Raw genomic sequence first — 27,133 nt, forward strand, 5'->3', positions numbered from 1 at the left:
AGTTATGTAAGTTGGAGTTAAGAAGAAAGCGGGTTTAAAGATTTAAGACATCTTTTTTTAATTGGTACACCAAAAGTGCCCCTTTCCAGTGCTTTTCCTTCCACATTTAAATTAAAGCAGCTCCTGGAGCATTTAATGATTGTGTACTTCACATGGCAATTGGAGTTCACTGAAGCAACTCATGTTTTCTTTCTCAGATATCTTTTTTTCAGAAGTGTTTGCTCTGGTTTCTAAACTATTTAAAGCAATTAATCAAACCCTGAGACAGCAGGAAGGGCTCACTGTAATATCAGATCTTCAGCTTGAGATCCGGTTGATGCAAAGGGAAGGTGCCCAAATCCCTGGGAGTGTGTGTAAAGCCTGTAGGTGAACGATGACCTTTTCATCTGCAAAGAGATATGAGAAGTGGGAGGAAGAAGAGAGGGGAGCTGAGTTATTTTTACTGTAAATATGTCACTTTATTGACTTGTTAATTTCAGATTTATTCAAAAAAAGCAGGAGGAGGAAACAGCGATGTCTGCCAAAACCAAAGTAATTAGTGGGAGTTGAAAGATGTCTAATGATTCTTGCAAGGACTAAAGAGGAATAAACTAGTCTCTTATTAAACTGGATATGGACTTCTAAAACACTGTAGTAATTCTATTTTGTCTTTAAGACCATGTGCAATTGCATATGGTGAATAAAAACCTCTTTAATACAGTAACATTGTTTATTCACAGTAACAGTACAGGCAGCAGGTGGGGTTTTGATCTAGCAAATAAAATAAAAAACCAAAGCTGACTCCACACTTCTAAAATAAAGGTTCAGATAACACTTGACAAAGCTGATGTTTGAGTTGAAGATGACGGAAGAGTTTTAGGTTAATGCTTAATGTGCCTGCTACACCTCCATAGTCTAGTGTGACCAACAGGGTCTTGTTTCATGGCTGCAGGTGCTACGGACCAGCTGCTCTTTGCTGTGCCCAGTGACTGTGGTTAGTCCAGTCCCAGGATCCATCAGCACATCTGCTCTCCTAATTCTCTCCAGCCCAAGGAGCTGTTGGTGGAGGTGTGGAGTTGAGGAGCTGGGAAGAAGAGGACAGCAGTGTCTGAGAATCTCTTCAGAGGAGCAAGGCAAGGTTTTCAAAAGCACAGCCATACAGGGGTTGTGATGTAACCCTGGGAGATGCAGAGCTGAACCCTTTAATTCGCTGCTGTTCTGCTCTGTGGTTGCTGTGATCTCCTTTTCATCCTGCAGTGATGTTGCCCTGAGTGTGACAGACAGGGATTATGTGTTGTCCCCACTGATGGTAGTGAAAGTCTGGAGGGGATATTTTGCCTTTGCCTCAGGTCATTCTTCTGCATCAGAACTGGGCCTTCCCCCTTCATCTGCTGGCCTGGTTTATCCTCCTCCCTCAGTGCCCAGGTTTACCCCTGAGCACTTCCCTTTCCATGCTCCACTTTCCTCTGCTGTTCCCACAGTGCTCTGTGCTCCTGCAGCAAGGGCTCACAAATCTTTGCTTCCTTTGACCTCCAAGGGTCCTGACTTCTGTCACCTGCAAGTGCCACTGCAAGGAAGCAGAGCTGTGAGAAGAACTTGCTGTGGCTTTCTTTTAGGGTGAGCGGGAGTAGGTTTACTGCCAGTTCAAACAGAAAATAGCAGTAGTCTCTGAAATGTCCCAGCCCCATGTGAATTTGGCCAGAAGTGATGGGGTATCGATGTGGAGGCTCAGAGACATAGCAACACGATCAATATGATCAAAGCAATGTCCAATTTATTATTTAAATCAGTTAACTTTTATACAGTTTAGTTTGCTCAGGGTACGTGCTCATAACAAGATGAGCTCAGTCTGTGCACGCGTCTCACGTCTCCAGTTCATTGGACCTGATGTTCTGTCCACACGATCTGAAATCATCCTTGGCATCTAAAGGCCTTCCTAATTAGGGGCTTTCCGAAATCTGCAGGTGTACCTTTATCTCTAGGTTCTCAAGGTTTTCTTACTGTAAACATATTGTGTTCTCAAACCTTATAATTAGACACCCAGCTAACAAGTATAAACATCACATATTTTCACCCAGTCTGTAAGTATAAACAATACATGCTTGTCACTTCCATGGCAAACAAGGCCTACAGAGTGCAGGGAAAATTGTTCAGAGAAATCTCTCTGTTCTGGCAACAATGGGGTTTCATCTTAATATTTTTGTTTGTTTCTTTTAAGCCAGAGGGAATAAAATGTCTGATGAATAACTTCTTCCCACATCTCCCCCTGCCCCTCATCTGGCAAACTCAGGTGTGTCAGGTGTGTAAAGACCATCTCTAAATAGCTCCTGGGAATCCAGCAAGGCAGGAGATAACAATCTTAGAGAAAATGTCATGGTAGCCCAAAAGCCCACGTGGGTTTTGGAGCTTTTGGAATCTCCACTTGCACGGAAGCTCCTTGGCATCATCTGTAGCTGACAGTTTCCATCTGTTCTTCCTGCCCTGCGTGTGTTAAAATTCTAAAGAAAGCAGGATATTAGATCTATGAGGAGATACCAAGGAAAACAAATACCAGGGGAAAAAAGGGAAAGAGAAACGGGTAATTACAGGGGATATGGAGCAGCAGGACACATAGAGAAGATCCCTATGAAAGTAAGTAAGAATCAAATTGACTGTAAGTAGATCTATTTAGAGGGGATGATATACATGAAGCAAAAAATGCCATTGGTAACTTATGACATACAAATGTGAGGGAGGAAAATGTACATAAAATATCAAAACAGCGCACTTGTGGATTTGACAGAAGGGATGGCAGGTCCTCACATGTGAAGTGACAGCCAAATACCCTTTAGCTGCTGGAGGACAAGCTTTCACTCAGCCCCAGTGAAAACAAATTCTTGGAGTGATAGAAGCATATTTCCCAACAAGAGCACAAGGACATCTTGTGTTTGGAAGGAGAGGAAAGCAGCATAAATTCAAATCTGCATATAAGAATTGTTACAAGGAGCTGGGACTGTTGTGGGATCATCCTTACCTGTAGTGAAAGCCCTGTGGAGACAGAGGAATGATAATATGTGTTCCCACTATTTGTCATTTCAGGATTGGTAGAGACTAATTGAATTGATTTTCACCATCCTTCCCTAATCCTTATCTATGTAACTGTCCTATACTGGAGTTATTACTTAATTCCTTAGGAAGTGTAGGGCTTTAGGAGAATCCCCAGAAATATTGCTGAAGCACTGAGAGAGCAGGGACAAAATTAAATTTTTGCTTTCAAAGGCTCCAGGATTATCCCAGGAGCTCAGAGAAGGTAACACCAGTGGATAGGATAGTTTTAAAGGAAGAAGGAAAAAAGCTCCCATGTTTTTAGATCCTTTGGCAGTGGACAAGTCACTTAATCTATACTTAACCTATGTTTCTCCAATATAAAATGAAAACAGAGTCTTCCTACTCATAAAATAAAATCCATTAATGGCTGTGAAGCAGCTGGGTATTAAAAGGTAAAGGTCTATTTGACTGTGATTAGTACTTTTAACAACCTTAATGTATCTAAACTGTAAGTAAGTAGATGGTCATGTAATTCATCTGTCTTAGAGCAGCTTGGTATAGATTTTTAGAGATAGCAGATTGTTCCTATTACTTACTCTAAGGATAAATTGCAACATTTATCATAGACTACCCATTTTATTTTGTAAATCTTTCAATACAGTGATTGAAGAACACTTTGAAAGCAAATAAGAGCAAATCCTAGATATTGTTTGAATTGTAGGGAGTATTTTGGACCATCCCAATCAAAGAAAAAAACATCATCAATAGTTACACAACACAGAAATGTTATGTTTGTTCAAGGAGGCCGTTAGAACACAGCAATCATTTGGAAAATATTTGGGATAATAACCTATCATTCACTCATGGAAAATTGCAGTGTTAAGTTGAATTTCAGTCAAAAAAAATACTTGATATCCTTTTGAAACAAGAAATTGTGCCATCGCTGGAGTCTTGCAAGGTTGTGCGTAGAGAGGAAGCAGCATATTAATATGAAATTTCCATCTTTTTCATGCTTAGACGGAGCAGATCTGAAGTCAGTTCATTCACCAAAGTGGCAATTTGGAATGACTTGACAAAGCTCACTTGAGGCAATGTGCTCTTGCTGGTTCCCTTTAAATATGGATTATGGAAAACTGCTGAAGATTTTTGCATATTTCGATTACCACTTGTTCCATTTGCTTACATTTTACCTGGGTGACTAGAAAAATAAAGTTTTTCTGAGCATCTTCTGCCTTATACAAAATCTAGTTAATTAAGACATGCTATACTTTCTCCCCAGAGTCAAAGTATAATGTTCAGCTGCCCGACTTGCATGAATAATCCATCACTGGGAATCATTAATTTAGAAGACAAGCCATGGTAATTGATGTCTTTATGCAAGCTATGAAAATGCTTAGGGAAATCACTTATTTCTTCTTCAATTATTTTTTTTTCATTTGTTTTGGAATATTTCAAGGCCTGAGTAGCTTGGATTCTGCAATGGGTTCACCCAAGGGTAATGGTTTCTGTGGGAATCTGGTCTGTTTCTTGGGTTTGAGTAAAAATGAGAATATTTTTAATCTGAAAATGGTTTAAAATCGTAAGACTTAACCTTGTGCACATGTACTGGATGAACCTGTTTAAGTTTTGGAAGTTTCTAGTAGAAGGACCTGGCATAGTGATATGGGCAGGAGCCTTTATGTGGTAAAAATGCCTTTAAAAATTCTGTCATAATTATATCTGGTAATGCAAACAGGGATTGCAACCATTAACACCTGCTGTGTAAGTTGCTATTTAGACCTCTCTGTATTACAGGATGAGTTGCCAGCATGTTTTTCTATTTAATTAAGCATATAAAAGGTGGATGATATGTATATTTTGTTGCAACACTTACATTTGAAGTTAATTTAGCACATAATTCATAAAGTTCATCCATATGTTACCGTATATGTAACCATCAGCAAGAAAAGTTGCCAGTTTCGTTTCCTTTCTAGGAATCTCTGTACTTTCACTCCTATTTGAAATATTAGTGTTTCCTACCAATTTACAATTATTTTGTCTGTGCTCAGAACAAGGAAGAGGCAGTTGGTTGGTACTGAGTGGGAGCCAACACTGGTGGCATTTCAGGAACAGTTCAAAAGTGGAATAACCATAACCCATATATGGGTTAAAGCATATATAAGATATATAATATGTGTTAAAGCATATAGATTATATATAATACGGGTTAAAGCATATAGAGTATATATAATGATTTCATATATGCAAAATATTATAGACTTCAAGTCTTTCAGTTGACTTTAGTGGGCCTTGGACTGTAAGTACATAGGACTGTGATGGGTTTTATTCCTTAGAATGAACTTCTAAAATACTTATTGTGTGGTCTGGAGCTGAAAAGCAAAGTGGACCATTTCTACACAGAAATTTAAGAGGTAATGATTCTGAAAACAGGCAGCAGACTTTTGTTGTGTGTGGTTTTGTTGTTTTTTTTTTTACACTTGAATATTTATTTCCCATTTAGACATCAAAATAGAGGCTTATTTGTTTGGCTGCTCCTGTTTGTTCCCAGCTGAGCCCTGGTGTGCTGCACTTGAAGAAACCCAGCCCTGAATTTTGACATTGTGCATAGGAACAAAAAGAGAACATGTTCACAATAAGCTGAATTCAAATAGGCTTTGCCATTTTGGTTTAATTTCGTAAGATATGAGAGGTGAAATAGTGCTGATAACTTCTGTTATTGAAAAATGATAATCACAACTTTTATGAAGTAGATAAACCATGTTTATTAATGCTTTGCTGGACATTCAGTGACTTGGCCCTGGGTTATTAAATGCCTAAATGGGTTGTGTAATTAACTTTTTTCCACTTACAGATTGAGCAGCTAAACATGCAGAATTTTCTGAGAAGCTCAAATTATTTTTGTTATGCTAGTTTAAGCCAAGGGGAAATAATTCTGATTTTTCAGGCCTTTTAAATGAAAGCAGAGCTACACAGTGATCAGAACTATGTTCCTGGTGGAGTTTGTATGGCAGCCATAAATCTCACAAAACAGGGACTACTTCTGTGTTTCCATCTCTGACACAGAACAGAGATTGGAACTTTACTTGCCAGCTTTGCCAAAGAATTCCAAAATCCTTGAAGAAAAACTCTGCTTAGAGGGATCTTATGGATGTGGGTAGAGACCTCCCCAGGCAACCTTTTCCAGAGCTTTCTTGTCTTTGCCAGCAGAATTCTATTGTTAAAGTCCAGCTTGATGTTTTTTTACTACAGTTACAGGCTCTCCTTGACCCATCCACTCTGTGTACACAGAATAGTACTTTAATTCCTTTTTTCTTCTCCCTCCGTGATTGATATCAAAGTTAGAGACTGAAATAAAACATCCCCAAACTGGCAAAGTTTAAGCTTTTAAATCCATATTAATTTCATACTTGGCTACCTCAACTGGCATCATTGTTAGTCCAATTAAAAAATAAACACCAATTTTCGAGAATTTGTAGCTGAGCTGTGTCACAGGAAAGTCACTGAGGCAGAGGGAGCGCTCCTGGTTTTTGAAAGGCACTGCTTTTATTTCTCAGTAACCACCTCGACCTCTCTGACAATATCATAAACCAAATACACAGAAATACACACAGTTTGATCAGGAAAATTTCTGGTCTGCGTTCCTGGATAAAGTAATCTCAGCACAGTTCCTGGAGGGAGTGGGGAGTTGCCAGTGGCAAACAGGAGGTAAATGTGGTGCAGTTCCCTCCCTGAAACAGTTCAGACCCATGGAAATGTGAACAACCCGAGGACTTCGAGGGAGTCGCTGCTCTAATTTTGTACTGTCATGGTTTGACTCTTTCTATATAAGACAGGTTAAACTAGTAGAACCTTTAAAATGAGAACAAGGAAATGTTTGTTTAATAAGGCCACAGTAAAGGTTTTTTCCCTGATGCAAAGTCGCTGAAGGGGAGTGTGAGAGTGTTTGAGGTTAGGGATCAGCTGGGGCCGTTCAGCCTTGTAATTACAGCTCTGATAAGTGTGTTTTTCAAGTCTTGCTCTACTGAGGGTTCCCTTAATCCATCCTAGGCCTTTCCTTGCCCCTCCTGATGCATCGTAACAATTCCTGAAACCTTGTGAATCATGGGAAAACTAGTGTTAGGCTGGTAATTTCTGGCTGTATAGAGACATAAATTCAAGTCTTGCCTGGGCAAGTGCATGGCCATGTCTGACATCATTATTATTGTATTTAGAAGCCACAGTAAGCACAAAAATATTACAATTCTCTATGCAGTGAAGACCGGATTGTTTAAAGTCAAGCTTTTTAATGTGTGGCATTGGGGGAAGGAAAAAGAATAATGAACTTTTAATCCATTTATAGTAGCCTTGGTTACTGTGGCTTTGGGAGCTAAAATAGACATGTGTCCTGGTTAAGGTTTGATGTTTTCTGCTCTTGGCTTCCCCATATTTTTATGAAAACAAGCACAAAGCTGCTGCCTCAGCTGTTTGTGCTTTAAGTGTGCAGAAATCCATGCCACTGAATGTCACACAGGATGGGACACTGGATCCAGTGGGGCTGCTCTCACCTGTAGGCAGTTTACTGCTTAAAACAACAAATCTCAGTGTTGTTCTTCACTTCAAGGCAGTATGTTCTGTGCATTCTGCCTTGGATGAATTTGAACAAAGAAGAAACCCACTTGAAGTTGTTTTTAGGTTTATAATTTCATGCTCTAAGTAGCGTTTCCCCATTAAATTCTATGCCATGCCTGTTTTTCCCCCTAGGAAGCAGGCCCACCATAATTTACAAGTCCTATGTATCCCAGTGCTAAAGTTGGTGATAACAAGCCAGAGGTGCTCAGCCCACAAGGTGCACAGTTGATCTCTTGTGCTGCCTCAAGGATTAGCAGAGTCTTTGTGTGATGAAAGATGAGCTTTTGCCCATTTACACCTCAGGGTGGATTTGGCTCCAGTGCAATAACTGTTCTGTGGTGACTGGCTAAAAAATGGGCATGATCTGGGCAATGCTTCCCATGCAGCTGCACCAGCTCCAGGAGGTCTGTGTGAGGCAAGTTGTTCTCGTTGATTGTTGCCCAATGAGTTGGCTGCTGAGACATATTGCCTGAAAATTAAAACATTTTTTCTGCTGTGGCTGTGTTAATGCAACTGCTTGGCACAAGCTGGGCCTGATTCCTTGCCCTGAGGTACAGCTGCCCACCTTGCCTATTCTGCAGCTTCCTTTAGACAGAACCTGTGGAAAACTTGAAAACCGGGATCTCATATACAGGCCCAAGAATTCAGGTTGGCCTATTTAGTTTTCAAAGCCACGCTAATTAAAAAGATTAACCTAATTTTTCCCAAGAACGTGGATATTACCCACCAATGTGAAATATTAGACGCGCATGAATCATGGCTTGGAACACCAAAATGGGAGTAGTGTTACAGCCTCTCTAACATAAAGGTAGAATTAATATTCACTTGCCATAGGGAATCCTTATGGAAAGACCTGGGGCTTGCTGGAAAACAGGTAGTTTGATTTTTGGGAGGGAGAGACAGTGAAGTTACAACCTTCATTTTTCATTCTGGGCGTTGGAAATTACTTGATTACTTTCTCGAAGTTATTGGAGTTTTTGAATTATAAAAATAAACCCAAACCCATGGAAAACCCAAAACCAACAACCAAAAAACCCTCTAAACAAGGGTTTAGAGTGTGTTCCTGGAGCCCTGGGGAGGTTGTGTAGATGGGAGCCAACAGAGCACAGCACAAGTGGCCTGTGATTGCTCTTGTTCATGGGAATTGCTTTAGCATTTAGAATTGGGTCTAACGTGATACGAACTCCTCTGTGTGGGAGAATAAGCAAGATTAAGACAAATTCAGCTCCCTCCATGTGGTGTTTAAATGGCTCATCATCGAGTGGGTACTTGGAACAGCATCAGTTCTCATAAACACAAACCAATGAGGCTTGAACAGTGAGCTGCACAAGTGCTCCAAGGCCAGATTCCACCTTCCAGGCACAGCTTGAGTCCTGGGCTCTGAACTGAGCTGTTTTGTCCATGCTGAGCCAAGAGTGATGTTTCAATAGCTACAGGTCTCCAAGGCCAGGACAAACAAAACTATCAGAACAAAAATGAGAATATCTTCTCTCCCCTTTTCCCCACCCCCAAAACGAGTCTTGTTTTTTGCCTCTGACTGAGGAAACTGTATTTCTCTGGCCGTTGCATATGTTCTGTTGTGAATAAGATGCCTGCACAGCAGGGAGTGGTTTTTCCTCTCTGCCTTTCTGTTTCTAACTTTCCCGTTTATCCCTCGAAGCTGCTGCTGTTCCAAATATTCTCTCTGAACAATTCAGACAGACATGCAGGGCACCGAGCTCGCTTCTCATTTCCATGCCCTGCCAGCTTTCCCAGTTTGAACACTATGAGGCTGCCACTATTCCATTTGTTCTTGGTTCTTTTTTTTTTTTTCTTAAGCTGGTAAATTCATGGAAGCTTGAAAGAAATAAGAGGGAGGAAGGACTGGAATGGTGATGTGGAGAAACAAGCATGAGGGTTTTCATAGCAGTTCTATCCACTGTGCCCCACTGGCTGGTTGTAACTCCTGTCCAGATACAGGGTGATTGGTTGCTTGTATTGGTGTCTGGAGTCACATCTGTAATTGGGCAAATATCCTGGTTCCTTCCTTCTTTTAGATATTTGCAGAGCTGCTCTCAAGTGGAAACCAAACAAAACTGGAGTTGAAGAGTTGAAGAAATCATGGAGATAAGAGAGGCAAATGGAAATATTTGAAAATACGTGAAAACTAGCAGCAGAGCAAATAGCAGTGATGCTGAAGCCTAAGAGGCAAGAATTGGAATTGGCCTTAGGGCAGGAGCAAAGAGAAGTTTAATTTTCTTCTCCACGTGGTCTTCCCATGCTTCTCACTCCTTTGGGAAGACGAGTGATCAGCATCCTTCACATCAAAAAGAAATTCTTATTGAATGCCTTGTTTGGAGTTTTCCACTGTGTAAAAACCCAGAGTGAAAAATCCTGCTACTGGCTGAATATTATTCTGTAGTTTTTAAAAGAAAAGTCTGTATTTTGTACTAGAATTTATGCTGTTATCTTAGAGCAATATTTGAAGTGGAGGGGCTCAGAGCTAAATTTTTCTCTCAGCGTTAGTGATATTGATGAAATTACTGACTCCATTTCTTCTTTCTCGCCCTCTTGTCCCTGAAGTTTCTGTGCAGCCCAGCTTTCCAGCCTGTTTTCACTTGGAATTTTGGATCTGCTGCTCGGGCTCAGCTCACTTGCCAAAACAGCTCTTTCAGCTGCTTTTAAGCAGAGGCTTTCAGGAGGTCTGTCTGGCCCCATCCCTGTGCCAGGGCAGCTCCATCAGCGGGCAGTCACGGCGCGGCTGTGCCAGCCCGGCTGGTCCAGGGCAGTGCCAGCGCTGCCCCGGGGGCTCCCTGGGCTGTGCTGCTGCTGCCTGGCAGAGCTGTGGCTGTCAGGACACTCTGCCTGGGGCGTGCAGAGCCTTCCCAGAGGCTGGAAGCTCATCTGCATCTTCCGTGGAGAAAGGCTCCGGAGCTGGGAAGCGTTGGAGGAGCAGTGTCTGTGCATTGTAAATACAATCCCGGGAGTGATGAATTGCTGCTGGTAATTAATCAGGGTATAACATCTACTTTTAGCGCCGGGGTTAATTGTTTTTTGGGCTTTTCTGAAACAATCTGTGTGTCTTATTACTGTACTGTGAGAAAGTAATTCTGATCTCAGTAGTGTTAACAGAAGGGAAAAATAACTCTCCTGGCAAGAGGGACGTTACCTAAATGTAAATGGAGCCCAGTGTTGATTGCAAGGCTGAAGCCAATGTTATTTTGAAGGAAAACAAGCTGTTTTGTATGTCAGGCTTGCTTTCAGTTTATGAAGTGACAGACTCCTTTTCTGGAATCCTGATACATTTTAATTAACTTTCTTCATCATCTTGACACAGTTGTACCATAGCCTGATCTCTTTGCTTCTGAAGTCCTTGTGAAGGGAGATGGACCAAGTATTGAAGAATTAACTTCTGCTTTGATCTTTTGAAACACTGTTTAACACATGATGTATATTTTTCTACTTAGTTATTTGGGGATGGTTCAAAGATTATCATTCTTCACTGCGTTTTGTTAAAGACATTTGAAAACTTCCCTGAGTTGGTTGTTAGGCTTTTGAAAGGCATTCAGCAAGTGTCCTCCAGAGACACCCAATTTTAAGGTACTTTTGATGCAGTATTCCCTCTTCCTACGATCCAGGGTAGTGAAGGGTTCCTGTTCTGTTTTTGTTTCTCCCTAATTAGTCGTGTCTTCCAGTCCTCCAACTTGGGAAGGTTTAAAATTGGCTGTGAGAGCTTGTTAGGATGCCAGGCAAAGCATATAGACTAATGTAACAGATCTCAAGTGGCTTTATCCATAAATGTGGAGTTGCAAGAAAGTGTGTGGCACTTGAAACACTGTACTGCAAACTCGCTGTAAATGCTTTCACAAAATGTATTATTAATATATTTTGGTTCTGCTGAAACTGTAATATCATCCTGCATTAGAGCAATATCTGTGACATAAGTGACAGCTTTCATCACTTATAAAACTATGCTCCAGTACACGCAGGAACGGCGCCTTTAGACTTAAACTGCACTGATTGCATCTGGCAGTTGCATATGGTGGAACTTAACTACTGCCCTTTAATTAAATTATAGTGGGAACTTGCTACTAGGAGCTTCCTGATCAACTGAATTTCACAGTAAAATAGCAGAAATGTGGCTTATTGTAAGTAAGGAAATGTGCAGTACGTGCAAGAGCAGGCAAGTTGTTGTTCTTGTTTGGAAAAGAACTCATTGCAGTGTGGCTTTTCTGCTGCTCCTGATAGAAAGTGACTGCTGCAGAATCAGATCACACCCTGCCTTTCCCAAAAAGCCCCAAGGGAATCTAAAGGGAGGGAAAAGAATGGTGCTGTCTCCTTTGGGGCGTTATCCCCAGAGGTTGCACTGTGAGTGGAGCACTGCCTTGCCCTTCTCACTCCAAACAAACGTTATTGCAAAAGTAGAACTTGTCAGAATTGATTCTTGAGAGCTTCTGAGACCCAACTTCACCTTCTGTGCCTGGGTATTGTCCCTCCTTCTATGGTCGAGTCAGGTCAACACCTTCACCACAAGACCAGTGTGCATGAGGGTGACCCCCTTCAGGGGGGTGTACAGGGCTGCCAGCCCTCACTGAGACAGCAGTGGATGTTAAAGCAACCAAACCAAGCAATCTATGCCTGATTAAGCTGCTTCTGTGGAACTTGACAGGTAGACCCTCAGTTTTGATCTGTTAAAAGCGGATCCAATATAATATTTCAATCTCCAGCCTAGAAGTTCTCCCCAGCCAGGCTTTGTTGACTTTCTTGGAAGGGTCACGTGCACACCCCCAATTCTCAGCCTCCAGAATCCTCAAATTCCCTAATGCTTCAAATTTTCTCCTTCACAGAGCTTGTGGGTTTTGTGTTTCCTTATTTATAGCTTTTGCTTTGTGGGGCACGCTGGAGCTGTCACAAGTAAAGCACTCTGCCAAACTCCAATTTTTTTTTTCCTTGTAGACAGAAGAAACAAATAGAGAAATTGCATACAAGTCCTCCCAACTGCAGGCCTTACAGTAGTAGTTTTTGAATTAAGACCACCTTTTTTAAATTGTCGAGACATGTATTTAGATGTTCGCTTCGGGCTATTCAAATTTAAGTATTTTGGACATGGCTTCTCAGCATCTCTTTTTATTTTTTAATTGGAGCTGAGGGAATACGCTTGAGGAAGCGCAGTTAAGACAACTTTGGCTTGCATAATTGCCCTAGCAGGTTAGTGACTCAGTACCAAGCTCCATGAAAGTTTAAAAACATTTGGGATTTAATGGTAAAAATTGTCAATATGAAAGTTCTCAAGGTACCGTTTTCCTTTCAGGTTATCACGAAGCTCCTGGTGCTGTGGAGTCGTTTAAAAAATGAGGGGCATGGCTTGCTGTGCTTTGGAGAGCAAGGTTTTAGTGTAGTCCAAAAACTTCCTATATAATGACTCCTCTTGGTCTTAATCACTATATCCTGGAGGTTTAAATGCTATTTTCTACATTGTTGTTGTGCTGCTTCTAATGAAATTAACCTCAAGGTTTCCTGCTCCAGAAGGCAATGACACCGTAATTGACAGATGGTGATAAAATGCCATAAGTTTATCACTAATGTTTGTGCAGATTGAAATATGGATGTCGTGACACATGCACGGAACAAACAGATTCCAACAGGCTTAATGGTTCTACACGTGTCTGTGGGATCTCTGCTTGACAAGGTCAGATGCTCACATAAGCTGAGGATAAACATTTTTTAGGGATAAACATGTTTTGCAGCACAGAAAATGTAAATACATGCCCTAATATAAAGGACTTGACTTGCTGGCTGAATGTAACACATGTCAGAGCAGTGATGTGCCTGCCTGCTATTGAGAGGAATGTATAATTTTCCAGGATTGTCACCACTTCCAGGAATCAAACTACTTCTAATAACCAAAGGACTTGGCAGATCCCTTCATGTGCTGCTTGCACTGTCCCCGATAGCTGGAGCTTAAAACATTTTATGGGCATCTAGTTATTTTCCCATTTCCTTGGGTATATTCTCCTGGCTCTGAGCAGTAACACCTCATGAATTGCATGTCTGTTGCTGTGAGAATTGGCACTTTAATTTCCCTGCTATCACCTCCAGGCAGGCTCTGGATCAGCTGCACGTGTAAGGATGCCCCAGTGCATTGTGTGGGCAGGAGTTCCCATTAGGATGTTTGATTCCAGCAGTTAGCCCTTGCTCTGCTGTCCCCTCTACACCTGTGCCACTGGTTATGGAAAAGAAATGATTTCTCAGGTGAAGTCAGCTCAGGTTTGAGCTTTGTTTCGTGCTGGAGGGAGAGAGGGGCTGAGTGATGGGGAGGAAGAGGACAATGAACAAAGTGAGCAGCTGATGAAGTGTCGCAATCCTTCTGTGGGAGGTAAAACCACAACCTTCCAGTTGTGAGAATACTTCTGCTCCAGCAGAAGCATTTTTGCCCATCTTCAAACAAAAATCTGAAAGGTTGGATTTCTGAGCAAAGCAGAAAGGACTGCAAAAGCGATTCTGATGTTGTTCTGCAGAGGATCAAGTGGCTTTGTAAGAACCTTGAGGGCTGTGGCAGCAGCCACATTCCCCTGTTGTTGCAGGGCAGCCCCAGGCCAAGCCTAAACTAGTCCAGGAGCAAATCCTGGTCATCAGTGGGAGCCTCCTCTGCACATCCTTCAGGGTAGCCATGACAACCACTGCTGGTCCTGGGGGCTGCTGAGGATCTCACTCACTGCTCCTGCATCTCCTGTGCTCAGCTGGGGCTCTCTGGGCTCCTTGTGGAGGGAGAGTTGTGTTCATTTTCTAAACTGTTACTACTGGTTAGGTGATCCCTCCCTGTTTGATACTGTGTTGGTTGATGTGATTGCCAACCAGAAATCACCCAGAGTAAAGGCACCTGCAGCAATTGTGATATTTACTGACTGGCAGAGCAGCAGTGGCTGAATTTCACCAATTTCAAACTTCTTCCAGAATTAATCTGTCGCAAACATGATAGTTTTGGTTGGGTTTGAGGGGAAGGAGAATCACCCAGCTCCTCCCTGAATCCATAAATAGTGGTTTTTTTCCCTCTGACCATTAGCTCTTGTTCCCTGAGTACATTCAGCTCTTGCTTTATCAAATTGTTCTGCCAGACTTCTGTCTGTTACTGCAGATGCTCTTTACAGGAGAGAGTGTAATCAGTCCTGCTTTTCTCCCCAAGCTTTTCTTCTACACACTGATGAGGAATCAGCAGTTTTTCTCATTTGTGCTTCCCACACCATTGGTGTTGAGTTTGCAGGTAGCCAGGAGTGATCTTTAAGGCAACTAATCTTAGTTTAGTCTCTGTGTACTGAGGGTCTAAGGCAATATATATACCAGCTTTATTTTGTAAGCTTTTAAAGCCATAAATGAGTTTCTTTATAAAACCCTCTGTCTGTAGAGGTGTTAAAGACAAGGAAATTATAACCCATTTTTTCAACCTGTCTGACAAGTACAAGGTACTAGAATGCAACCCTTAATTGAATTTTTGGCACCTTCCTACGCTGAGTCCAGTTCTGGCTGTTTCAAATTTCACAGTACTTTGTGTCTGTGAACTCAGTTGGAGTTTGTTGATATGATACCTCCCAAAATATCTTGTCTTACAGAGAACACCGGCCCCTTCTGCATCTCGCTGAGAGCACATGTGATGAACCGAATAGTTCAGGGTTTGTGGGAGTGAGGGGGCGATGTTGTTCTGCTTCCTCTTAGTCATCCCAGCCTTATGCTCAGGGAAAGGCAGGAGCTGGAGAGAAGCAGCAGTTCTGTGTTTATCAGATGAGTGTTTTTCTTCAAACATTACAAAAACGGGTGTTCCCTGTGCCCAGGAGCACATCTGGGCTGGCCAAGGGCAGGAGAACGGGAACGCTGCCCTCACACTGAGCTGGTTGTGACCACTTGTGGAAATGTACTGGGCTGACTTTCAGGACTGATGACAACTTTGCAGCAGTTTTCTGAAATACTGGATGAAAAGGTTCCTTGGGAATTGAACTAGTTGTGACCTCAATGCCAGTATCTGCTGAAGGACATCTGGAATCTTGTGGTTTGCTGTTCTGTTGCTGCCTTTTTACCCTGAGAACAGTTGCACGCAAGAGCAAAACTAATACTCTGACAAAGCTCTGTAGCAATTGTGATACACAATTGTTTTGCAGGGAGAGTGTTTGTATATTTGTGCTGATTTGCTGATTGCCTGGAAGGAAAGGTATTCATGCATCAAGATAAAATAAAACAAAACTCCCTGTCTGAGACTGGCTCTCAAATGAGAAGTTCACTTTGTTGGTCTTAACATCTGTGTGATTGAGGAGTGAAGGTATTTTTAACAGCTTTTTTTCGTTCCCACATGTAGCCAAGAAATGGAAAGTGCACAGAAAAACATTTGAAACTGATGGCTCTTGATTTTTAGACATTGCTCAGTGGGAACTTTGACTCCCTTCCCAGTGCTGCAGTGTTATTTAAGTGGATTGCACTGATGCAGATCAGCACTGACAGGCTGTGCTGGGGATGTCTGAGGAGGAGACAAAAGTCTGAGTAAAAAGTTTGATGATACTCATAGGAACTCTTTAACTTTCTGGATGTACATTACATAATGTTCAGCTTCACTGTCTTCACTTAAGGCATGTTTGTGAGGAGGGCACAGTGAATTCACAGCTGCTCTCAGGGCTGCTGCAGTGACAAACCAGAGTGCCCCTGCCTCTAACAGGACACAGATGCTGAGAACTTGCTGCACATAATTAGTGCTCAGCTGTTGGTTGCATCCAACCCTCCTGCATGAGGAGGCATAAAACCAAAAGTAATAGAGCCTGAAGTGAGGCAGGATCAGGGAAGCAGGAACTACTCTGACTGGAATGCCAATTAAGAGCTGGATTCCCCGTTGTCAGAACAGTGAACTCATGCACTAGAAGTGAGAGAAGAATTGAACTGAGGAATTTACCACAGAAGTCTTTGAATAGATGGATAAGATAAGACCATTTTCACCCTGGCTGGCAGGGATGGATCAGATGTCTGTGGTGTTTTACAGCATCTTCCCCGCTGACCGTCTTCAGTTTGCTTTAAATCACCTTCCCTTGCATTGTGCTCATTATATGTTTTTATGTTTTCACAAATATCTTTAGAGAGCAGTGCCAGCCAAAGAGCTGGTCACATCCTCTGTCTACACCCAAGTGCTCATTCCTGCATCCCTGCTGTCTTCCTTTTCCCTGGACATGTGGGTGGGGAACTTCCCTGTGAATTCTATTGGAAAACCTCTCTAGACTGAAGTGATGTGGAAGGGGCAGGGGGGGAGATAGAGATTGTTAGACTTTATTTCATTTTACTGGGAGCTTTAATTCTGCACCACTCAACCTCTTGTGTTGCCATCAGTGGGATTTGGCATGTATTTAAAAACAGACATTTGGTACTTTGTCTTGTTAAGTGCATTTCACTATAAATTGTATTTGTCTCCATCTATGCACTTACCCCATTTTCTGTCCAACTAAATAATGAAAAGTATTGTAACTTAATTATTTCACATAAGGAGCTTTTCCAGAGTGGTCACAAAGAAACATGCCTTTGATTTGTAAATAATTTGGGGGTTTTTAGCATTGTCTAATACCAAATATTTTATTAGCATTCAGACAGTCTGACCTGCACATTAAGCACTTAATTAAGATGTATAAACTTCCCCCCTGCAATTATTTAAGCCTGTCTGGCAATAGCACACAGGACCACGATCAGTGATAGAGGGCTGAACAGCTGCCTCTGCAGCTGAAAGGCTGGGGAATTTGACTTTTTTAAAATTTAAGGTTATTTTATATCTGTTTTAACCATGTCAGGTCTCAAAGTGAGCTCAAACAATTCTTGATCCTGGAGGGGAAAGCTGAGCTCTCTGTATAATTGCATCCACATTGAGCTGCACAACTGGTTTGTATGGATTAGGATGGGAGAGTCCCCAGATTTGGGTTCATCCTCAACCAAAGAAAGATGAGCTTCTGCTTATCTGTTTTTTGAGCCCCATTTTTGATGCTGCTCTAGACCTGTGTGACGTGGGTTCATTAAGCCTTTCTTGCCTTGTGCAGCTTTTAGGATAAGAGAATAATACCTGGGCTCAGTCTATCCCAGGGATGTGCTGACTGAAGTCTTATGTAACATTGTGAGAGCTGGGTTTTTCTAAAATAAAGAAATCTAGAATACCCTTGATCACAGAGAAATCCAGTTATTTTCTATAACAGAAACCTTAATATCCTTAAGTCAATACTTTCTAAATGGACAGATTTAAAAAAAAAAGTTAACTGCTATGAAGAAAAGCAGTTATTGGGGAAGTCTGTGGTGTGTGGCTAATGGTTTTGGTTATAAAAAACTGAGTCTTTGTGAAATAACTAGTGGTGGTCAGAGTGCAGTGTTTACCACTGGGCAGCAGCAAAGTGCTGGGGACTTTTGGGAGTGAAACATGTCAGCAACAACTATTAAACCTGGTGCTTCAGGCTTGGATGGCTTGTCTGGGCTGTTCTTAAACAAAGAGCCTTCAGTGGAGACTTTTGATACTTTGCTAAGGATCAGAGGAAGATTGATCAGGTAGCCCAGAGAGATGAAGTGATGCCAGCACAGAGGAGAGTTTACTGGAAATGGAGAAAAGGGGGATATTCCTCACAAATATGGAAACAATCATGAGAAATGAGAGGAGGGGCAGGGGAGAGTCAAGGCTCTCCTTTTCCCTGAACTCTGTGTGATCCCTGCACTGGTTCATCTGTTTAATTTTCTCAGTTCAGGACTAAACAAATCCAAGGCTGGGGGACAGGAGGAATCTTAACCAGTGCCAGCCCCAGTGGCTGCCAAGGCACGTGTGTGTACCCAGTTGTCCTCTGTATTTTCTCAGCTATAAAATGTGAGTAATAACACTTAAATTATGGATCATTGTGTTGTGTGAGTGAATTAGATGCTGCTACACAGGCCTTTGAAGATGAAATGCAGAATATAAATGTTGTGTAAAGCTTGCTTTGTGCCATGGATATAGAACCCCGTGGAAATAGGGGCCCAGGATTGCTGGGAAGCATAAGGAGAGGCACTTGGGCTGGCTGCATGCAGATGGGTTCAGCGGAGCAGCAGCATTCCCACAATTTGAGCTGGGCTGAGGAGCCCTGCACACTGACACAACAACATGGAAACACTGCTGGAATAAAGCTTTTAGTCCCATCCTGTCCAACCTCCTGCCTGGGGAGGATTGGCTCTGTTGTATGTTAGAGACACCGGGAGTGGCAGAGGGAAGGAACTGAAATGTGAGCTCTGTTGGTCGTGTTTCTGGCCCAAGACACGGAGCATTAGTGGGTCAGATGCTGAGGGAGCACGGAGTGTAAAGGGAAAAATGGAAGGATGGAGATACACACACACACTGCTCCAGAGCTGGAATTCTACTGTTGGCAGTGTGATGAGCTGAACTGGGGTTATTCAGAGTGAGGACTGTTGCTTACTGAAGCATTTTGCAAAGCTTGAAGGATGGATTAGTCAAAAGCATCAGCGCTCACCTTTTTTTTTTATTTAGTTTACTTTCTTGTTTCCACAAGAATCTTCCTGCCTGGAATGTACAGTAACCCACTCTGAGGGGGTGTTGACTCCTGGCCAGCGTAGCTACCCAACTTTTCACAGTATTTACTAACAAAAGGAGTTTCATTTGGTAACCAAGGAATGATTGATTTTTCCTTCAAAGAAGTTTTGGCTGCTTGCCAGGTGTTTTGCAAGGGAGCAACCTCACGGTACAGTAACTTTGTCACTGTGTCAGCGAGCTGTCCTACACTGCTGGAAATATTTTTCCCTTTTGGGGGCTTAGAGTGACTTAGATGAATAAGTTGTATCCTACTGGAAGGTCAAATGAAAGAAATAGTGGATTTTTGGGTCTCCTTGGTGAAAAAATGCAGAAGCACAAACCGATTCCAGGTCAGCCTTGCTGAACAACCACAAGAGCAGAATTCAAACATGAAGTAGGAAAGGTGTTGCTGTCTTTGGGGTCTTTTTCTGTAGTAGCCATGAGTGTTTTGTTAATCTGGGGCTGGAAGAGTTCAAAAACATACATTTACCTACTGAAGCAGATTTTTCTTTTGTTTGAAAATAGATCCTTACCTCAGTTTGAACATTCTCCTCCAAATAACTGCATTGTGCATTGAGCTCTGACCCAGGTTTTTTTTCCCCCCAGACTTAAGACTAAAGTTGAATCTTATTCTACTTTAACAAAGTTAATTTATTTTCTCTAAAATTTATCTTGCAGATCTTAAAATCTCAAGTCATGTATTTCCTTGGACTGTTGTCTTTGCTTGTTTTGCAAAGTGAGGCTTTCAAGACCAATTTTCCTGATGAAACCATTGCTGAGCTCTCTGTGAACATTTACAACCAGCTGAGAGCCACCAGAGAAGATGAGAACATCCTTTTCTCTCCTCTGAGCATTGCACTGGCCATGGGAATGGTGGAGCTGGGAGCCCATGGAACCACTTTGAAAGAGATCCGACATTCCTTGGGGTTTGACAGCTTGAAAAATGGTGAGGCCTCTTAATCATGTGTAACTTTTTTAAATAAACAGGTGGCAATGCCTGAACAAGGCTGCAGGTGGCCTGGTCATGTCCTTAGGTTATTAATCACTGGGTTTCTTGGTGTCCTGTTGATGGTCTGGACATGCTGGGGCACCTGAATCTTCACCTACTGCAGCCAACTGTTCATTTTGCTTGCTGCAGAATAAGCTTGCCTTTGCCTCCAGGGATATAAGAAGATTTTTAGGAACATCCTTTTTAGGGATTAATAGTGAAACCTGAAAGGAAAGCAGTAGTTTCAGCAAAATTGCTTATATCGATATCAAAGGAACTGGTTTGAAACCTGACTGAAATTTCTTATTCATACAAAGTGCTGGACTTTCAAGTCTTCAGTGAAAGGATCTTGGGGAGGAATTTCTGAACACGGTGACCAAGCTGTGTTTAACAAAACCACTGCAGGGATGATGCCTCTCTGTGGAGGCACGAATTTAATTCTGCGGTTTGTCTCTAGAACATTAATCAATTATCCCTCAGCTCTAATTGAAGGAGTTATGCAGTTGATTTGAGCTGGGCTATTCACTCTTCTCACTGAGTGGTATTCAGTGAGAGCATCTCCATAATTTCTGCTTAGAATATATCATTGCAATCAGATTTTAAGGTTTGTTTTGTTGGTTTTTTTAAATTGGAAATTTCAGCTTCAGGTATATGATGCAGCAGTACAAGCTTCCTAGACTGCTGTAGTCCTCCTCAGGATTCCTCATTACCCAAGTAAATGATTCTGTCCTGCCCCACACAAGATCCTGGGAAATTCTAGACCTGCTTTTTGCATAGAGAACTCTGTGGGAAGTCCTTAGTTTCAAAATTTGAAATCCATTTCTCCTTAAACAACTGGCTTTTAGGATGGAACAAAAGTTCTGTTAAGGATTTGTGGTGGCAAGACATACAAATGTGACCAGTAATAATTTCTTTAATTGCTCTTTTGATGCTGAAAGGATTTCCATTGATACCTTTGTCTCTGATGGTATTCAAATGTCTCATTAATTATACTAATTATAACTAGTAGAAAAAATAAGCTCCAAGTAATATGTTCTTGTAAAATATTCCTTCAGATCTGAAAGTGTGTGTGTGTGTGTGTAGGTTTAGAAACAAGTTTATTTAAAAAAAGAAGACTTTTTTTTTTTTATCTTAGTGAATTTTCAGCAGAAAAAAACACGGATTAACTTTTTTTTCTGAACCACTGAAGCTGTTTTTCTTCCCTCAGGTGAAGAATTTACCTTCCTGAAGGACCTTTCTGACATGGCAACTACTGAAGAAAGTCATTACGTGCTGGATATCGCCAACTCCCTGTATGTGCAGAATGGGTTCCATGTCAGTGACAAATTCCTGCAGTTGGTCAAGAAATACTTTAAAGCTGAAGTGGAGAATGTGGATTTCAGCCAAAGTGCAGCAGTTGCTGCCCAAATCAACAAGTGGGTGGAGAATCACACAAACAGTAAGTCCACGGGATTCTTTTGGACGCTTCCTGCGGGAAGTGTTTCTGTTTCCAGACTTCTGCAGTGTTGTTGAATTGTTGCCTTGGCTTTTATCTCTTCTGTTTGAGTCTAAAGTTTCTCCTCCCACAAAAACAATTCTAGTATTTCTATTTTTTTCCTGTGTGGGAATGATCTGTCACAAGTAATATTAGTCACTGTTGATCATGTAGCATCTATTTGAATTTTTTTTTTCCTCTGGTCTTACCATCTTAAAGTACCTTTAACATTTATTGAATGAGAGTGTTTTAACTGCAGACATTTTAATAGTATTTTATTACTGATTTTGGTATTAAATTATATAAAAAAAGACAAGTGTTATTGCCAGTGGCAGAAAATTTGTCTACAAAGGAATTATTGGTCTGTGCTTTGGATGTGTGTAGTATCACTACTCTGAGGAACTAACGGTGACAAGGTACTGAGAAATAGACTACTGGGGAATAAAAAGGTAATTTTGAAGCACAAAATCAGGCTCTGTAATGAAATTTTTTGCAATGGGAGGGACTGATAGTGTGTTTAGAGAGTAGTTGATTTTAGGAAGACTGTCAACAGTTTCACAACACAAATTTGCAGCAGAGGATTAAGCCCAAAATTACTGCTGTAAATAAGCACACTGAGAGCTGCTTGCTGCAGTGCTGGTTTGGCTTGGCAGATCCCAAAGAGGAGACATTCCCTGGATACCTGCAGAGTCTCCAGGTTAGGGAGTGCAGTTGCTTCTCCCATTGTAAGGATCAAAGCATCATCTCCTTCTGGTTCATCTGGCCCACTCTGAAGGTTGATATTTTACAAGGAATTCATCAGGTCCGACTCTAACCCAGTTGTACCATTGGAAATTTGAAGGGATCAGGGTCCCCATAAGGAATTCACCACATCACCACGTGGTCTGAGCATTTAAGAATCCATAATGCTTTATGGAAGTGGCTCCAAAGCAGGAAAACTCCTCATGTAATGCTTTTATTCCAGTTTGACAGTGATGTGGTGTTTTTCCAGGGGAACGTGGCAGCTGTTGTGTCCATAACAAACTCTACCCTTTATCTCAGTCTCCAGGTAGAGATGGATGTCAGTGATGCAGCAGATTGCCAAGTGTTTTCAGGGAAACGTGGGGTCTGTCTGAGGGAAAAGGAGAACCAGGGCTGACAAAGACTGGGGGGCTCTTGGCATCAGGCTGGGATGTAACAGTCCCTCAGCTGCTCTCTGGCCACTCCATCTCATTCCCTCTGCCTCCAGCTCTGACAGAGGAGGCTTATGTTCTCCTTAGGAAAGGGGTTCAGGACAGGCAGGTTTCCAGTTCCAGTAGGATGAGCCTGACGGGAGGCTCAGAGCAGAAACCAGAACTGTGAAAGGTTTCTCTGGGCAGAAAAATGCCTCACATTTCATTAGTGTGTTAACGAGAGGTGGTTGAAAAAACATAAGGCAATATGACTTTCCAAATAGAAACAGAAACCTGGAAGTGTTTTCCTTGTTAATGTTTCCTTTTTTTTTCCCTAGTCTCCTAGTGAGTGTGGCAGTATCAGTCACACCTCATTCCTTTATCCTTCTGGATAAAATGGAGCACAAACAGCAACCTGGAAGAAATCCTGTCCTGGGATACACAAATTTCACACCAGTTAGTCAGGATCATGTGCTCCAGAAAGCAGAATTAATTTGTTTTTTAAACCATGGATTAAGGAGTAATAACCAGACTGAGGAATGTGTTTATTTAACACCTTGCATTGCAATATTAGTTAAAAATAGAAGTGAGCAAGGAAAGCTGTCATTCTTCAAGAGCAGCGGCAGAGCTGGTCAGTGCACCAAATTTGCCAAACTGGAAATGATTTTGCTGAAATCAAGCCATGTAAGATGAGCTAAAGCAGGTAGCAGAGTGTGTTGTGATGGGAATGGCTGATGGAGGAGTGGGAGCAGAGCAGCCGCCCCGCTCAGCTGAACGGAGCAGATGCTCCCTGGCTGTTCCCTTTTACTGTTCAGGAGCTGATGTCAGTGGAGCAAATGCTGTGGATTCCTGTGGGGTTTTGATGATCAGTCCTTGCTTTGGAGTCAGTAGGGCAGTGCTGGAATGGAATGCTTCCTTCAAAACTGGCCCAGGGGGAGTTCCAGTGGGTGCACGTTAAACCGAGCACCCATTTCAGCGCTGCTTGGGATCGGAGCCAAAGTTTGCACAAGTTCTGCCCTCAAGATGAAAATGCTGAACTGTTTCATAGCCCCAGTGTAAACATTCCATGTGTGACCCTTTTCCACATGGTTTCCTTGTGGGGTATATTTAGTAGTGATCAAGAAACAGTTGACTAACTTGTGCTTGATGGAAGGGTTTATGCACCTGTACTGTGATTTAGGTTTACAAAACACTGGCAGTTTAATTTGAGATTTAATGAAACATCTGAATTGGAAATTACATGTTAGCACAGCTTTTTATTTTCTTGCATTTTCCAAGCTGTCTCAAGTTTTGATTTAATGCTCAGTTTGACACACAGACTGACAGTTGGGTTTCTTTTTAGGTATGATCAAAGATTTTGTGTCTTCGGGAGATTTTGGTGCTCTCACTCATTTGGCTCTCATCAATGCAATCTACTTTAAGGGCAACTGGAAGTCACAGTTCAGACCTGAAAATACAAGAACTTTTTCTTTCACTAAAGATGATGAAAGTGAAGTGCAAATTCCAATGATGTACCAACAGGGAGAGTTTTACTACGGTGAGTTGGACCTTTAGCAGTTTAAAGCCAGTAAGTCTTGGCTTAATCAGTTTGTTGCAGTAATGTTAATTTGAATTTTTGTCTCTTCTTTCACCTGGAATTTTTGATGTGCTCTTTGCCCAATGAAGGGACTCAGATTTTGGTGTCTTTCCCTAATGTGTATGTGATAACTAGGTAACAATTTTAATGACCTGTTTGGTGCCACGTGGTGAATTTCAGAATGTTTATCCCTTGTATTTACCCTATTTACAATTCTCAAGTTAGTCCTGCTTATATTTTTCTTGTCCTGTGCTAAATATTAAAATTAGTAATATTTGCTCAGAACTGTTGTAATATCCTTGAAAAGGTAAAATAGGGGTTTCTTGAACAGCAGAATTAATGATCATTTTTATCTTGAGCTTGAGTTCCAAGGGAGTTCTGTGGTGTCTGGTATTGGCAGCATTTCACTGAGTCTCATCACTGAAAAATTCTCTCTCCTGAATACAAAACCTCTGCCCATTTCCATGAAGGTCTTAGCTGCCTTAAATTTTAGCCTCATCTGTCTAACCAGTGGAATTTGGGTCATAAAAGTGTAATTATGTCCAAACTGTGTCATTGCATGAGCTTGTGTTCTTCAGGAAATCACATGTAAGCCTCAAATCCTATGATGTAGAAACCTATACAAATTTTATACAGAGTAAGTAGAGTCATTTTTATGTTTATTATTATGTATGTTTAGTAAGTACTACTTACTATTAGGGTTCTATTTTCCCCTATCTCCAGTGAAGACAAAAGAAAATCCTTCTAATGGGTTTTTTTGTTGTTTTTCTGTTATAGGGGAGTTCAGTGATGGCTCCAACGAAGCAGGTGGCATCTACCAGGTTCTGGAGATCCCCTATGAGGGAGATGAGATCAGTATGATGATCGTCCTGTCCAGGCAGGAGGTTCCTCTGGTCACACTGGAACCACTGGTCAAAGCCTCCTTGATTAATGAATGGGCCAATTCTGTAAAGAAGCAGAAAGTGGAAGTGTATTTACCAAGGTGAGAATGTGCTCCCATGGCACTGGAGGGGGAAAAACTGCATCCAGAATGGTTGGAGGAGCAGAGTAGGGAAAACTTGTCCATCTTGCCCAAGCCTGTGGTTCTGGAGCACCTAAGGGAAGGTTGCTTTGGCAGGAAAGCCTGGGGGGTGCAGGGCAGAATGATGGTTGGTTGAGCAACAGATGAGCTCTGCATTTATATCCCTTTCATAGAACACTCCAGAGAGGAAAGTTTCCTCCTCATCAGGAGCATATCCACTTGGAATGATGCTCAGAGTACTGCAGAACTCATTATGGATAAGTCCCATTTAGACAGGAGCCCCAGAAATACTGCAAGTCTGAACTGTCAGATGTTTCATTTAGGTGCTAATTAGGTTTCTGTGTGCTGCTATTTGGAGAAGTGCTAGTGGTGTGTGTCTGTGTGGATACAAATGGTTGAGTGTTGAGAACTAATTCCAGTCAATTTGAGGCTTTTTTCTTTGCTGAAATAAATGCTGCTTGCTTTTTCCTGAGAGAAGCAATAGAATAACAAGACATTATAGCAGAAGGGATGAAACTTCTGTTAGTTCATTTGCAGGTTGTGGGTGCTCAGTGGCAATTTGCTCCCATCTACCACTTAGGATCTTTTCTGGAATCCTGCTTCATCCACCTCTAATTATTTTTCATGCTCTGTGCCTGATTTAGTAGCAGAGTTGTTTACTACTAAATGTCACTAATAATGTACAGTTGGATCACTGTGTCCTGCAAGTGATTCATCCTGATTTCATAGAAGTGTTTATGTAACAATAGGGCACAGTTTCAATGGAATCACTTCACCTTGCTCTGTTTTTGTGGCACTGTGAAGTGGGTACAGAGCAGCAGGAAAAATAAGCTGTAGTGAATCCTTTTAATCATTAAAATAGTTGTTTTCGGGTGACTTGGAGATTTGAGTTTGTCACATTTGCCGTGTTAAGGCTCCCTGCAGTCCATCAGCTTCCTTTCCAAAGCCAAGACCACTTTCCAGAAGCTGAACTGCAGCTGAGCACAATAAACAAGGCTGGCCAGGATAAATTAGGTTGAGATGGACTGGTGCTGTCAGCGTGCCCTGATTCCAAATGGAGACAGAATTCCACTTCTCCAGCTTTAAAGGCAGAGTGGTGAGGGAACAGCAGCATTTTTGGGCTGTTTTTTTGCTGCCCCATAGTAAGAGTTTCTCTCTTTGTTTAAGTCACTGCTCTTTAAAGAAGAAGAAGAGCAGCAAAGAGCTGCATTGCAGGTTTTTTACAAACTGAACCTACTCTACACTATTCCCGGGATTTTTTTTGGTTTATTTTCTCTTGGAGCTTCAAGTCCCAGAGACTTCACAAAGTCCACTAAGACACAGGGGAGGGGAATTTCTCACGGGCTCTTTCTCTGCAGACTCTGGGCAAACCTGACCTAGATGTTAATTAGAGGCAAAATCCGAGGATTCTTCCATCCCTTAAGCTTTGTTTTTATGCCTGGCACATTTCCCAGCCTGTGCATCAGCTGCTGAAGTTGGACATCTTCTCTCAAAGAATTTCTGGAGTGTGAGATCCACAACAGGAGTCCCTCTCCATTGATTCAGTGGAGAATCTGTGAAAACCACCTTCCACATTTGAGAATCTTGGGTGTCTAAATACACCAATGGCCTTGAAAACATACTAATTATGTTCATGACTTGAATTAAGTTTGTAGAGGTGGTCTGGGGGTTTGTTTGCTTCTAAGTAAGAGCAGAGAGTTCAGGATTCTCTGTAACCAGGTTCTCAGGTGTGAATCTGAGCCCTGGGGTTTGTGTCATCATAAAATGTCTTTATTT

At 41.8% G+C, this 27,133-nt stretch overlaps 1 protein-coding gene across 2 annotated transcripts in view; it reads left to right on the top strand.

The window, feature by feature from the left end:
- The window catches only part of SERPINI1 (serpin family I member 1), a 46,050-nt gene that overhangs the window by 5,070 nt on the left and 13,847 nt on the right, over positions 1-27,133 (top strand). Inside the window, exons 3-7 of one of the 2 annotated variants that reach the window (XM_032698547.1) lie at positions 932-1,112; positions 19,826-20,093; positions 21,343-21,573; positions 24,103-24,297; positions 25,114-25,318. In XM_032698547.1, coding sequence (XP_032554438.1) covers positions 19,844-20,093; positions 21,343-21,573; positions 24,103-24,297; positions 25,114-25,318 — 881 coding nt within the window. In that variant the 5' untranslated portion in view covers positions 932-1,112; positions 19,826-19,843. The remainder of the gene's footprint in view (positions 1-931; positions 1,113-19,825; positions 20,094-21,342; positions 21,574-24,102; positions 24,298-25,113; positions 25,319-27,133) is intronic. The other variant, XM_032698546.1, reaches the window with a different exon arrangement.

This window comes from Chiroxiphia lanceolata, chromosome 10 (genome assembly GCF_009829145.1).
Source record: "Chiroxiphia lanceolata isolate bChiLan1 chromosome 10, bChiLan1.pri, whole genome shotgun sequence".
NCBI classification, from domain to species: Eukaryota; Metazoa; Chordata; class Aves; order Passeriformes; family Pipridae; genus Chiroxiphia; species Chiroxiphia lanceolata.